This window comes from Mustelus asterias, unplaced genomic scaffold, assembly GCF_964213995.1.
Source record: "Mustelus asterias unplaced genomic scaffold, sMusAst1.hap1.1 HAP1_SCAFFOLD_4077, whole genome shotgun sequence".
Taxonomy (NCBI): Eukaryota; Metazoa; Chordata; class Chondrichthyes; order Carcharhiniformes; family Triakidae; genus Mustelus; species Mustelus asterias.
In genome coordinates, this window is record NW_027594022.1 from 5,001 (window position 1) to 20,134 (window position 15,134).

Here is a 15,134-nt window from a genome sequence, read left to right on the forward strand (position 1 = left end):
GGAAGGGCATTGGGATCCATTGGGATTGTGTGGAGTGGGAGTGAACGGGAAGGGGTTTGGGATTGGGATTGTGTCCGGTGTGAGTGAACGGGAAAGGGTTTGGGATTGGGATTGTGTACTGTGGGAGTGAGTGGGAAGGGGTTTTGGGTCCATTGGGATTGCGTACAGTGGGAGTGAACGGGAAGGGGTTTGGGATCCATTTGGATTGTGTACAGTGGGAGTGAAAGGGAAGGAGTTTGGGTCCATTGGAATTGTGTAGAGTGGGAGTGAACGGGAAGGGGTTTGGGTCCATTGGGATTGTGTACAGTGGGAGTGAACGGGAAAGGATTTGGGATTGTGTACAGTGGGAGTGAATGGGAAGGTGTTTGGGATCCATTGGGATTGTGTACGGTGGGAGTGAACGGGAAGGGGATTGGGATTGGGATTGTGTACAGTGGGAGTGAACGGGAAGGGGATTGGGATTGGGATTGTGTTCAGTGGGAGTGAACGGGAAGGGGTTTGGGATTGGGATTGTGTACAGTGAGAGTGAACGGGAAGGGGTTTGGGATTGGGATTGTGTACAGTGAGAGTGAACGGGAAGGGGTTTGGGATTGTGTAGAGTGGGAGTGAACGGGAAGGGGTTTAGGATTGGGATTGTGTACGGTGGGAGTGAACGGGAAGGGGTTTGGGATTGGGATTGTGTACAGTGGGAGTGAACGGGAAGGGGTTTGGGTCCATTGGGATTGTGTAGAGTGGGAGTGAACGGGAAGGGGTTTGGGATTGGGATTGTGTACAGTGGGAGTGAACGGGAAGGGGTTTGGGATTGGGATTGTGTACAGTGGGAGTGAACGGGAAGGGGTTTGGGTCCATTGGGATTGTGTACAGTGGGAGTGAACCGGAAGGGGTTTGGGTCCATTGGGATTGTGTAGAGTGGGAGTGAACGGGAAGGGGTTTGGGTCCATTGGGATTGTGTACAGTGGGAGTGAACGGGAAGGTGTTTGGGATTGGGATTGTGTACAGTGGGAGTGAACGGGAAGGGGATTGGGATTGTGTACAGTGGGAGTGAACGGGAAGGGGTTTGGGTCCATTGGGATTGTGTAGAGTGGGAGTGAACGGGAAGGGGTTTGGGTCCATTGGGATTGTGTACAGTGGGAGTGAACGGGAAGGGGATTGGGATTGTGTACGGTGGGAGTGAACGGGAAGGGGTTTGGGATTGGGATTGTGTACAGTGGGAGTGAACGGGAAGGGGATTGGGATTGGGATTGTGTAGAGTGGGAGTGAATGGGAAGGGGTTTGGGATTGGGATTGTGTACAGTGGGATTGAACGGGAAGGGGATTGGGATTGTGAGTGTGTACAGTGAGAGTGTACGGGTTCGATTCCCGGCTCGGGTCACTGTCTGTGTGGAGTTTGCACATTCTCCTCGTGTCTGCGTGGGTTTCCTCCGGGTGCTCCGGTTTCCTCCCACAGTCCAAAGATGTGCGGGTTAGGTTGATTGGCCAGGTTAAAAATTGCCCCTTAGAGTCCTGAGATGCGTAGGTTAGCGGGATTAGCGGGTAAATATGTGGGGGTAGGGCCTGGGTGGGATTGTGGTCGGTGCAGACTCGATGGGCCGAATGGCCTCCTTCTGCACTGTAGGGTTTCTATGATTTCTATGATGAACTGGAAGGGGTTTGGGTCCATTGGGATTGTGTACAGTGGGAGTGAACGGGAAGGGGATTGGGATTGTGTACAGTGGGATTGAACGGGAAGGGGATTGGGATTGTGTACGGTGGGAGTGAACGGGAAGGGGATTGGGATTGTGAGTGTGTGTGTGTGTTGTGCTGTCCTTTACCTGGCGCTTTGAGCTGAGCTAATATTTATTGTGTAAATACCTGGTTGTAGGTGTGTTAGAATAACCATAAGTCTACCTCTTCGCACCCAGTTCGAACACTCGCCCTGACTGAGCTAAACAGTGCCAGTCAGAGAGAGGCGGGCTGACCTTGAGTTTCCGATGGTGACCTTACTGCCTTCAAACCAGTTCCCAAAAAACTGGAAAAGCCGGAAACACAGAAACATACAATCTCGCCCAATCTCAATGTCATCGGCACGGGTTAGAGAGACAGAGAGAGAGAGACAGGCAGAGAGAGAGAATGAGAGGGAGAGACAGGGACACAGGGCGGCACAGTGGGTTAACACTGCTGTCTCACAGCGCTAGGGACCCGGGTTCGATTCCCGGCTCGGGTCACTGTCTGTGCGGAGTCTGCACGTTCTCCCCGTGTCTGCGTGGGTTTCCTCCGGGTGCTCCGGTTTCCTCCCACAGTCCAAAGCTGTGGATTGGCCATGCTAAATTGCCCTCAGTGTCCAAAGATGTGTAGGTTAGGGTGGATTGGCCATGCTAAATTGTCCCTTAGTGTCCAAAGATGTGCAGGTTAGGGTGGATTGGCCATGCTAAATTGTCCCTTAGTGTCCAAAGATGTGTAGGTTAGGGTGGATTGGCCGTGCTAAATTGTCCCTTAGTGTCCAAAGATGTGCAGGTTAGGGTGGATTGGCCATGCTAAATTGTCCCTTAGTGTCCAAAGATGTGTAGGTTAGGGTGGATTGGCCATGCTAAATTGTCCCTTAGTGTCCAAAGATGTGTAGGTTAGGGTGGATTGGCCATGCTAAATTGTCCCTTAGTGTCCAAAGATGTGAAGGTTAGGGTGGATTGGCCATGCTAAATTGTCCCTTAGTGTCCCAAAGATGTGTAGGTTAGGGTGGATTGGCCATGCTAAATTGTCTCTTAGTGTCCAAAGATGTGTAGGTTAGATGGATTGGCCATGCTAAATTGTCCCTTAGTGTCCAAAGATGTGTAGGTTAGGGGGATTGGCCATGCTAAATTGTCCTTTAGTGTCCAAAGATGTGTAGGTTAGGTGGATTGGCCATGCTAAATTGTCCCTTAGTGTCCAAAGATGTGTAGGTTAGGTGGATTGGCCATGCTAAATTGTCCCTTAGTGTCCAAAGATGTGTAGGTTAGGGGGGATTGGCCATGCTAAATTGTCCCTTAGTGTCCAAAGATGTGTAGGTTAGGGTGGATTGGCCATGCTAAATTGTCCCTTAGTGTCCAAAGATGTGTAGGTTAGGGTGGATTGGCCATGCTAAATTGTCCCTTAGTGTCCAAAGATGTGTAGGTTAGGGTGGATTGGCCATGCTAAATTGTCCCTTAGTGTCCAAAGATGTGCAGGTTAGGGTGGATTGGCCATGCTAAATTGTCCTTTAGTGTCCAAAGATGTGTAGGTTAGGGTGGATTGGCCATGCTAAATTGCCCTTTTATGTCAGGGGGATTAACAGGGTAAATACATGGGGTTACGGGGATCGGGCCTGGGTGGGATTGTGGTCGGTGCAGACTCGATGGGGCGAATGGCCTCCTTCTGCACTGTAGGGATTCTATGACAGGGAATGAAACTTAGGGAGACGGAGAGTGAGACAGAGGGAGACAGACAGAGAGAGAGAGAGAGACAGAAAGGGGGTTAGCTGGTTGAATGTTCTCCTCCTCTTCCTGTGGAACAGGCTGGAGGAAGAGGAGAGGGGCTGAATGGCCTCCTCCTGTTCCTAGCCCATCCTAACGTTTCCCACCTTCTCCCCCCCTCACCCTCCCTCGCTCACCCTGTGATAATCTCTTGTTCTTTGCAGAAGCCCATTGAGGAGGTGGCCATGTCGGAACCCAGCGAGGGAGTGAGGAGGGTGAGTGGGGGGGGGGAGTGGGGGAGGGCACGCAGCGCAGTGCTATGGAGTGGAGGGGGGAATAGAAACAGAAAAGAATACAGCACAAACAGGCCCTTCGGCCCACAAGTTGCGCCGGTCATGTCCCCACCTACCTAGGCTTATATATAGGCCTACCTATAACCCTCCATCCTATTAAGTCCCATGTACTCATCCAGGAGTCTCTTAAAAGACCCTATTGAGTTTGCCTCCACCACCACTGACGGCAGCCGATTCCACTCGCCCACCACCCTCTGAGTGAACAACTTCCCCCTAACATTTCCCCTGTACCTACCCCCCAGCACCTTAAACCTGTGTCCTCTCATAGCAGACATTTCCACCCTGGGAAAAAGCCTCTGAGAGTCCACCCGATCTATGCCTCTCAACATCTTATATACCTCTATTAGGTCTCCCCTCATCCTCCGTCTCTCCAAGGAGAAAAGACCGAGCTCCCTCAGCCTATCCTCATAAAGCATGCCACTCAATCCAGGCAACATCCTTGTAAATCTCCTCTGCACCCTTTCAATCTTTTCCACATCATTCCTGTAATGAGGCGACCAGAACTGAGCACAGTACTCCAAGTGGGGTCTGACGAGGGTCTTATATAGCTGCATTATTATCCCAGGACTCCTGAACTCAATCCCTCGATTGATAAAGGCCAGCACACCATACGCCTTCTTAACCACCTCCTCCACCTGCGGGGCCGATTTTAGAGTTCTATGGACCCGGACCCCAAGGTCCTTCTGATCCTCTACAGTACTAAGAGTCTTTCCCTTTATATTGTACTCCTTCATCCCATTTGACCTGCCAAAATGGACCACGACGCATTTATCTGGGTTGAAGTCCATCTGCCACTTCTCCGCCCAGTCTTGCATCCTATCTATGTCCCTCTGTAACTTCTGACATCCCTCCAGACTATCCACAACCCCACCAACCTTCGTGTCGTCGGCAAACTTACCAACCCATCCCTCCGCTTCCTCATCCAGGTCATTTATGAAAATGACAAACAGCGAGGGTTCCCAGAACAGATCCCTGGGGTCACACCACTGGTGACCGACCCCCATTTAGAAAAAGACCCATCCATACCCACTCTCTGCCTCCTTTGGGCAAGCCAGTTCTGGATCCACAAGGCAACAGCCCCTTGGATCCCACGCCCTCTCACTTTCTCGAGAAGCCTTGCATGGGGAACCTTATCGAATGTCTTGCTGAAGTCCATATAAACCACATCTACCGCCTTCCCTTCGTCAATGTGTTTGGTCACATTTTCAAAGAACTCCACCAGGCTCGTAAGGCACGATCTGCCCTTGACAAAGCCATGCTGAGTATTCTTGAGCATACTAAACCTCTCCAAATGCTCATATATCCTGCCCCTCAGGATCTTCTCCATCAAGGGGGAGGTTAGGCAGCGCAGTGTTATGTGTTTCTTGACTAACTCACCCAACCCCCCCCCCCCCCCCCGGCCTGATACCCACAGTGTCCCGAGTGTCCCTCCTGCCCTCCCTATCCCCTTCCCCCTCCCTCCCCTCTGTCTCCCTCCCACCCCCCTGCCTTGTACCCTTGACTGACTCTCCATCCTCTCTCTCTCTCCCTCCCTCCCTCCCCAGTGTCCGTGCGAGAGGCTCCCTCAAGCAGCCAGAACGCTCCAAAAAGCCGTCCTCTCTGCCTCGCCCAACCTACTGAGGGACCGCAAACACTTCATGAGGACAGTGAGGTGAGTCCACCTGGGGCGGAGGGAGTGAGAGAGGGAGGGTTGAGGAGGGGGGGTCGGGGAGAGGGAGAGGGAGGGAGGGAGAGAGACCCTCTCCCCAACTAGACACCCCCAGCCTCACTGGGTAGGTCTGGATACAAATGAGGAGGAGGCGGGAAGTGTGGGCTTGAGCAGAGGGGCTGAATGGCCTCCACCAGTCCCTGTGTAACAGGCTGGAGAGAGAGGGGCTGAATGGCCTCCTCCTGTTCCTGTGTAACAGGCTGGAGAGAGAGGGGCTGAATGGCCTCCTCCTGTTCCTGTGTAACAGGCTGGAGAGAGAGAGGGGCTGAATGGCCTCCTCCTGTTCCTGTGCAACAGGCTGGAGGAGGTGGAGAGGGGCTGAATGGCCTCCAGTCCCTGTGTAACAGGCTGGAGAGAGGGGCTGAATGGCCTCCTCCTGTTCCTGTGTAACAGGCTGGAGAGAGAGAGGGGCTGAATGGCCTCCGCCAGTCCCTGTGTAACAGGCTGGAGAGAGGGGCTGAATGGCCTCCTCCTGTTCCTGTGTAACAGGCTGGAGAGAGAGGGGCTGAATGGCCTCCTCCTGTTCCTGTGTAACAGGCTGGAGAGAGAGAGAGGGGCTGAATGGCCTCCTCCTGTTCCTGTGTAACAGGCTGGAGAGAGAGAGGGGCTGAATGGCCTCCTCCTGTTCCTGTGCAACAGGCTGGAGGAGGTGGAGAGGGGCTGAATGGCCTCCTCCTGTTCCTGTGTAACAGGCTGGAGGAGGAGGAGAGGGGCTGAATGGCCTCCTCCACAATAGAGTGGTTTAACTTGGTAACTAACCAGCGAACTGGCGAGGTAACGAGGGTCTCTGCGCCCCTCAGGAAATGCTGCACTGGGAAGGAGTTGGTGGATAGTGTGATGAAGCTGAACCCTGCTCTGCAGACTAGGCCTCAGGCCGTGGGAGTCCTGCAGCTCCTGGTTGACGAAGCAGTGCTGTTTAACGGTGAGTACCTTCCCCCTGCCGTTCCCCCCCCCCCCCCGCAAATACTCCCCCACCCTCTCCCGACTGCCCCGTCCCACACCCGCATCTCCCCAAGAAGCACAAACTTGAAAAAATCCAGGCCTCTCCACTAGGCCCGAGGACGGACGGCCATTTTATAATGTCGCCACTGTCTGAATCTCGCCCCCCCCCCCCTCTCCTGCAAACTCCTCCCTCTTCTGACTGCCCCCCCGCACCCCACCCCCCCAACCCCTCGGCTGAAACACGAACCCATCAAAAGCCAGGCCTGTCCACTCGGCCCGAGGATGGACGGCCATTTTGTGACATCACCACTGTCCGAATCGCACCCCCCCCACCCACCCCAAGCACCAAGCAAACCCCATCCTCTTCTGACTGCCCCCCACTCCCCCTCCCGCATCCCCCCACACCCACCGGCTGAAACACAAACGCCTAAAAATCCAGGCCTCTCAACTAGGCCCGAGGAAGGGTGGCCATTTTGTAAGGTTGCCAATCTCGCCCCCCCTCTCCACAAACCCCACCTTCTTTTGACTGCCCCCCTCACCCCTCCGGCACGCCCCCCCTGTCGACCCAAACACGAACCCCTAAAAAACCAGGCCTCTCTCCCAGGCCAGAGGATGGGCGGCCATTTTGTAATGTCGCCACTGTCCGAATCTCACCGCCGCCCCCTCACAGTCTCTTTCATTGGACACTGCCTCTTTCCCACCTTTGTAAAGCTCCCCCCAGCACCCCCCACTTTCTCCCACAGCTCTTCCGCTGCTGAAGGCCTCGTACAGCCTGTGCCTCCTCCTCCTCAGACACCCCACCCGCCTCCGACAAACTCAACGCAAGAGGTTCTCCCACCTCGCGCCCTACCTCACCCACTGCCTCCCTGCCGACTCCCCACCCTGTGGTGGGGGGGTGGGGGTGGAACGGTGGAGGGGGGGGAGGGGAATCAGCACTGACCCTCCCACAGTGCGGCGCTCCCTCAGCACTGACCCTCCCACAGTGCGTCGCTCCCTCAGCACTGACCCTCCCACAGTGCGGCTCTCCCTCAGCACTGACCCTCCCACAGTGCGGCGCTCCCTCAGCACTGACCCTCCCACAGTGCGGCGCTCCCTCAGCACTGACCCTCCCACACAGTGCGGCGCTCCCTCAGCACTGACCCTCCCACAGTGCGGCGCTCCCTCAGCACTGACCCTCCCACAGTGCGGCGCTCCCTCAGCACTGACCCTCCCACACAGTGCGGCGCTCCCTCAGCACTGACCCTCCCACAGTGCGGCGCTCCCTCAGCACTGACCCTCCCACAGTGCGGCGCTCCCTCAGCACTGACCCTCCCACAGTGCGGCGCTCCCTCAGCACTGACCCTCCCACAGTGTGGCGCTCCCTCAGCACCGACCCTCCCACTGTGCGGCGCTCCCTCAGCACCGACCCTCCCACAGTGCGGCGCTCCCTCAGCACTGACCCTCCCACAGTGCGGCGCTCCCTCAGCACTGACCCTCCCACAGCGCGGCGCCCCCTCAGCACCGACCCTCCCACAGTGCGGCGCTCCCTCAGCACTGACCCTCCCACACAGTGCGCCGCTCCCTCAGCACTGACCCTCCCACAGTGCGGCGCTCCCTCAGCACCGACCCTCCCACAGTGCGGCGCTCCCTCAGCACCGACCCTTCCACAGTGCGGCGCTCCCTCAGCACTGACCCTCCCACAGTGCGGCGCTCCCTCAGCACTGACCCTCCCACAGTGCGGGGCTCCCTCAGCACTGACCCTCCCACAGTGCGGCGCTCCCTCAGCACTGACCCTCCCACAGTGCGGCGCTCCCTCAGCACTGACCCTCCCACAGTGCGGCGCTCCCTCAGCACTGACCCTCCCACAGTGCGGCGCTCCCTCAGCACCGACCCTCCCACAGTGCGGCGCTCCCTCAGCACTGACCCTCCCACAGTGCGGCGCTCCCTCAGCACTGACCCTCCCACACAGTGCGGCGCTCCCTCAGCACTGACCCTCCCACAGTGCGGCGCTCCCTCTGTCCTCTCCGGATCCTGTGTTCCACGTTATCCTGATTGATTGCAGTGAGGCCGGAGTGGTCTTTCCAGGATAAGGATAATCACTTCTACCAGTTCTCCCCCGAGGAAGCGATTGTGAGGGACCGTCACTCCGAGGAAGATTTACTGGAGGCGATGAACTTACTCTCACTCCTCGGACCAGATGCCCTCCTCACTGCGAGTCTGCGCAAACCGTGAGTCTATTCACTATTCACAGACCCACTCTCTCACCCTCACTCTCTCCAATCCCCCTCTCTCTGTGTCTGTCACTATTCCCAGACCCACTTTCTCACCCTCACTCTCTCCAATCCCCCTCTCTCTGTGTCTGTCACTATTCTCAGACCCACTCTCTCACCCTCACTCTCTCCAATCCCTCTCTCTGTGTCTGTCACTGTTCTCAGACCCACTCTCTCACCCTCACTCTCTCCAATCCCTCTCTCTCTCTGTGTCTGTCACTATTCTCAGACCCACTCTCTCACCCTCACTCTCTCCAATCCCTCTCGCTGTGTCTGTCACTGTTCTCAGACCCACTCTCTCACCCTCACTCTCTCCAATCCCTCTCTCTCTGTGTCTGTCACTATTCCCAGACCCACTCTCTCACCCTCACTCTCTCCAATACCTCTCTCTCTGTGTCTGTCACTATTCCCAGACCCACTCTCTCAACCTCACTCTCTCCAATCCCCCTCTCTGTGTCTGTCACTGTTCCCAGACCCACTCTCTCACCCTCACTCTCTCCAATCCCCCTCTCTCTGTGTCTGTTACTATTCACAGACCCACTCTCTCACCCTCACTCTCTCCAATCCCTCTCTCTCTCTGTGTCTGTCACTATTCCCAGACCCTCTCTCTCACCCTCACTCTCTCCAATCCCCCTCTCTCTCTCTCTGTGTCTGTCACTATTCCCAGACCCACTCTCTCACCCTCACTCTCTCCAATCCCCCTCTCTCTCTCTGTGTCTGTCACTATTCCCAGACCCACTCTCTCACCCTCACTCTCTCCAATCCCCCTCTCTCTCTCTCTCTCTCTCTGTCTGTCACTGTTCTCAGACACACTCTCTAACGCTCACTCTTTCCAATCCCTCTCTCTCTCTGTTTGTCACTAATCCCAGACCCACTCTCTCACCCTCACTCTCTCCAATCCCTCTCTCTGTGTCTGTCACTGTTCTCAGACCCACTCTCTAACCCTCACTCTCCCCAATCCCCCTCTCTCTCTCTCTCTCTCTGTGTCTGTCACTATTCCCAGACCCACTCTCTCACCCTCTCCAATCTCTCTCTGTGTCTGTCACTATTCCCAGACCCACTCTCTCACCCTCACTCTCTCCAATCCCTCTCTCTCTGTGTCTGTCACTGTTCTCAGACCCACGCTCTCACCCTCACTCTCTCCAATCCCTCTCTCTCTGTGTCTCACTGTTCTCAGACCCACTTTCTCACCCTCACTCTCTCCAATCCCTCTCTCTCTCTGTGTCTGTCACTATTCTCAGACCCACTCTCTCACCCTCACTCTCTCCAATCCCTCTCTCTGTGTCTGTCACTGTTCTCAGACCCACTCTCTCACCCTCACTCTCTCCAATCCCCCTCTCTCTGTGTCTGTCACTGTTCTCAGACCCACGCTCTCACCCTCACTCTCTCCAATCCCTCTCTCTCTCTGTGTCTGTCACTATTCTCAGACCCACTCTCTCACCCTCACTCTCTCCAATCCCTCTCGCTGTGTCTGTCACTGTTCTCAGACCCACTCTCTCACCCTCACTCTCTCCAATCCCTCTCTCTCTGTGTCTGTCACTATTCCCAGACCCACTCTCTCACCCTCACTCTCTCCAATCCCTCTCTCTCTGTGTCTGTCACTATTCCCAGACCCACTCTCTCACCCTCACTCTCTCCAATCCCCCTCTCTGTGTCTGTCACTGTTCCCAGACCCACTCTCTCACCCTCACTCTCTCCAATCCCCCTCTCTCTGTGTCTGTTACTATTCACAGACCCACTCTCTCACCCTCACTCTCTCCAATCCCTCTCTCTCTCTCTGTGTCTGTCACTATTCCCAGACCCACTCTCTCACCCTCACTCTCTCCAATCCCCCTCTCTCTCTCTCTCTCTGTCTGTCACTGTTCTCAGACACACTCTCTAACCCTCACTCTTTCCAATCCCTCTCTCTCTCTGTTTGTCACTAATCCCAGACCCACTCTCTCACCCTCACTCTCTCCAATCCCTCTCTCTGTGTCTGTCACTGTTCTCAGACCCACTCTCTAACCCTCACTCTCCCCAATCCCCCTCTCTCTCTCTCTGTGTCTGTCACTATTCCCAGACCCACTCTCTCACCCTCTCCAATCTCTCTCTGTGTCTGTCACTATTCCCAGACCCACTCTCTCACCCTCACTCTCTCCAATCCCTCTCTCTCTGTGTCTGTCACTGTTCTCAGACCCACGCTCTCACCCTCACTCTCTCCAATCCCTCTCTCTCTGTGTCTGTCACTGTTCTCAGACCCACTTTCTCACCCTCACTCTCTCCAATCCCTCTCTCTCTCTGTGTCTGTCACTATTCTCAGACCCACTCTCTCACCCTCACTCTCTCCAATCCCTCTCTCTGTGTCTGTCACTGTTCTCAGACCCACTCTCTCACCCTCACTCTCTCCAATCCCTCTCTCTGTGTCTGTCACTGTTCTCAGACCCACGCTCTCACCCTCACTCTCTCCAATCCCTCTCTCTCTCTGTGTCTGTCACTATTCTCAGACCCACTCTCTCACCCTCACTCTCTCCAATCCCTCTCGCTGTGTCTGTCACTGTTCTCAGACCCACTCTCTCACCCTCACTCTCTCCAATCCCTCTCTCTCTGTGTCTGTCACTATTCCCAGACCCACTCTCTCACCCTCACTCTCTCCAATCCCCCTCTCTCTGTGTCTGTCACTATTCACAGACCCACTCTCTCACCCTCACTCTCTCCAATCCCTCTCTCTGTGTCTGTCACTGTTCCCAGACCCACTCTCTCACCCTCACTCTCTCCAATCCCTCTCTCTGTGTCTGTCACTATTCACAGACCCACTCTCTCACCCTCATTCTTTCCTCAATCCCTCTCTCTGTGTCTGTCACTATTCACAGACCCACTCTCTCACCCTCACTCTCTCCAATCCCCCTCTCTCTCTCTCTCTCTGTCTGTCACTATTCCCAGACCCACTCTCTCACCCTCACTCTTTCCTCAATCCCTCTCTCTGTGTCTGTCACTATTCCCAGACCCACTCTCTCACCCTCACTCTCTCCAATCCCCCTCTCTCTGTGTCTGTCACTATTCCCAGACCCTCACTCGCTCACCCTCACTCTCTCCAATCCCTCTCTCTCTGTGTCTGTCACTAATCCTAGACCCACTCTCTCACCCTCACTCTCTCCTCAATCCCTCTCTCTGTCCTGTCATGAATCCCAATCCTTCTCTCCCTTGACCTCTCCAATCCCTCTCTCTCTCTGTCTGTCACTGAACCCAGAGCCACTCTCTCACCCTCACTTTCTCCACTACCCCTTTCTGTCCCTGTGACAGAGGTAGGGAAGGTGTAAAGGGAGTTGGAGGAGGTTACAGAGATAGGGAGGGGGTGTAGGGGGCTGGAGGAGGTTACAGAGATAAGGAGAGGGTGTAGGGGGGGCTGGAAGAGGTTACAGAGATGGGGAGGGGGTGTAGGGGGGCTGGAGGTGGTTACAGAGATAGGGAGGGGATGTAGGGGGGCTGGAGGAAGTTACAGAGATAGGGAGGTGGTGTAGGGGGGCTGGAGGAGGTTACAGAGATAGGGAGGGGGTGTAGGGGGGTGGAGGAGGTTACAGAGATAGGGAGGTGGTGTAGTGGGGCTGGAGGAGGTTACAGAGATAGGGAGGGGGTGCAGGGGGCTGGAGGAGGTTACAGAGCTAGGGAGGGGGTGTAGGGGGCTGGAGGAGGTTACAGAGATGGGGAGGGGGTGTAGGGGGGCTGGAGGAGGTTACAGAGATAGGGAGGGGGTGTAGGGGGGCTGGAGGAGGTTATAGAGATGGGGAGGGGGTGTAGGGGGGCTGGAGGAGGTTACAGAGCTAGGGAGGGGGTGCAGGGGGCTTGAGGTTACATCGATCGGGAGGGGGTGGAGGGGGGCTGGAGGAGGTTACAGAGATAGGGAGGTGGTGTAGGGGCTGGAGGGGGTTACAGAGATAGGGAGGGGTGTAGGGGGGCTGGAGGAGGTTACAGACATAAGGAGGGGGTGTAGGGGGCTGGAGGGGGTTACAGAGATAGGGAGGGGGTGTATGGGGGCTGGAGGAGGTTACAGAGATAGGGAGGGGGTGTAGGGGGGCTGGAGGAGGTTACAGAGATAGGGAGGGGGTGTAGGGGGCTGGAGGAGGTTACAGAGATAGAGAGGGGGTGTAGGGGGCTGGAGCAGGTTACAGAGATAGGGAGGGGGTGTAGGGGGGCTGGAGGTTGTTACAGAGATAGGGAGGGGGTGTAGGGGGGCTGGAGGAGGTTACAGAGATAGGGAGTGGGTGTAGGGGGGCTGGAGGAGGTTACAGAGATGGGGAGGGGGTGTAGGGGGCTGGAGGAGGTTACAGAGATAGGGAGGGGGTGTAGGGGGGCTGGAGGAGGTTACAGAGATGGGGAGGGGGTGTAGGGGGCTGGAGGAGGTTACAGAGATAGGGAGGGGGTGTAGGGGGGGCTGGAGGAGGTTACAGAGATAGGGAGGGGGTGTAGGGGGGCTGGAGGAGGTGACAGAGATAGGGAGGGGTTGTAGGGGGGCTGGAGGAGGTTACAGAGATAGGGAGGGGGTGTAGGGGGGCTGGAGGAGGTTACAGAGATAGGGAGGGGGTGTAGGGGGGCTGGAGGAGGTTACAGAGATGGGGAGGGGGTGTAGGGGGGCTGGAAGAGGTTACAGAGATAGGGAGGGGGTGTAGGGGGGCTGGAGGAGGTTACAGAGATAGGGAGGGGGTGTGGGGGGGCTGGAGGAGGTTACAGAGATAGGGAGGGGTGTAGGGGGCTGGAGGAGGTTACAGAGATAGGGAGGGGGGTGTAGGGGGACTGGAGGAGGTTACAGAGATAGGGAGGGGGTGTAGGGGGGCTGGAGGAGGTTACAGACATAAGGAGGGGGTGTCGGGGCTGGGATGCATTGAGGTAATTATCTTCCTTTGTCTCCATGTTCCATGGTCTCTCTCTCTCTCCGTGTCCCAGACCATCGCAAAGGACAGCAGAAGATCTGGAGACGATATATGAGGAATTGCTACATATCAAGGCAGTATCGCACCTGTCCAGTACGGTAGGTCCACAGGGAGCTCCGCGCTGTGGGGAGGGTCAGTGCTGAGGGAGCGCCGCACTGTGGGAGGGTCAGTGCTGAGGGAGCGCCGCACTGTGGGAGGGTCAGTGCTGAGGGAGCGCCGCACTGTGGGAGGGTCAGTGCTGAGGGAGCGCCGCACTGTGGGAGGGTCAGTGCTGAGGGAGGGCCGCACTGTGGGAGGGTCAGTGCTGAGGGAGCGCCGCACTGTGGGGAGGGTCAGTGCTGAGGGAGCGCCGCACTGTGGGGAGGGTCAGTGCTGAGGGAGCACCGCACTGTGGGAGGGTCAGTGCTGAGGGAGCGCCGCACTGTGTGGGAGGGTCAGTGCTGAGGGAGCGCCGCACTGTGGGAGGGTCAGTGCTGAGGGAGTGCCGCACTGTTGGAGGGTTGGTGCTGAAGGAGCGCCGCACTGTGGGGAGGGTCAGTGCTGAGGGAGCGCCGCACTGTGGGAGGGTCAGTGCTGAGGGAGCGCCGCACTGTGGGGAGGGTCAGTGCTGAGGGAGCGCCGCACTGTGGGAGGGTCAGTGCTGAGGGAGCGCCGCACTGTGTGGGAGGGTCAGTGCTGAGGGAGCGCCGCACTGTGGGAGGGTCAGTGCTGAGGGAGCGCCGCACTGTGGGAGGGTCAGTGCTGAGGGAGCGCCGCACTGTTGGAGGGTCGGTGCTGAAGGAGCGCCGCACTGTGGGGAGGGTCAGTGCTGAGGGAGCGCCGCACTGTGGGGAGGGTCAGTGCTGAGGGAGCGCCGCACTGTGGGAGGGTCAGTGCTGAGGGAGCGCCGCACTGTGTGGGAGGGTCAGTGCTGAGGGAGCGCCGCACTGTGTGGGAGGGTCAGTGCTGAGGGAGCGCCGCACTGTGGGAGGGTCGGTGCTGAGGGAGCGCCGCACTGTGGGGAGGGTCAGTGCTGAGTGAGCGCCGCACTGTGGGAGGGTCAGTGCTGAGGGAGCGCCGCACTGTGGGAGGGTCAGTGCTGAGGGAGCGCCGCACTGTGGGAGGGTCAGTGCTGAGGGAGCGCCGCACTGTGGGAGGGTCAGTGCTGAGGGAGCGCCGCACTGTGGGGAGTGTGTCTGGGAGTTCTCTCTCTCTGTCTAATGTATTCCACGGTCTGTGTCTCTCCAGGTGAAGCGACAGCTCGCTGCCGTACTCCATTTTGAATCTCACCGTAGAGCTGGCACTGTGTGTGAGTCGTGACCCAACATGTGACCCTCAAAAGCCCCACCCACCCCTCCCCACCCACCCCTCCCCACCTGACCCCTCCTCCACCCAGAGACCTCTTTGATTTGATTTGATTTATTACTGTCAGGTGTATCGGGATACGGTGAAAAGTATTGTTTCTTGCGCGCTGTACAGACAAAGCATACTGTTCATTGAGAAGGAAAGGAGAGGGTGCAAAATGTAGTGTTACAGTCACAGCTAGGGGTGTAGAGAAAGATCAACTTAACGCGAGGTCGGTCCATTCAAAAGTC

The 15,134-nt window shown here is 56.8% G+C and overlaps 1 protein-coding gene across 1 annotated transcript in view; it reads left to right on the top strand.

The window, feature by feature from the left end:
* LOC144490940 (rap guanine nucleotide exchange factor 3-like) overlaps window positions 1-14,848 on the top strand; it is a gene marked incomplete at its 3' end in the record, with an annotated part of 17,989 nt that extends 3,141 nt beyond the window's left edge. The window contains exons 2-7 of the mRNA XM_078208619.1: window positions 3,629-3,679; window positions 5,302-5,408; window positions 6,266-6,387; window positions 8,449-8,614; window positions 13,574-13,658; window positions 14,788-14,848. Of these exons, the coding sequence (XP_078064745.1) occupies window positions 3,629-3,679; window positions 5,302-5,408; window positions 6,266-6,387; window positions 8,449-8,614; window positions 13,574-13,658; window positions 14,788-14,848 (592 nt within the window). The remainder of the gene's footprint in view (window positions 1-3,628; window positions 3,680-5,301; window positions 5,409-6,265; window positions 6,388-8,448; window positions 8,615-13,573; window positions 13,659-14,787) is intronic.
* Window positions 14,849-15,134: the final 286 nt, after the last annotated feature.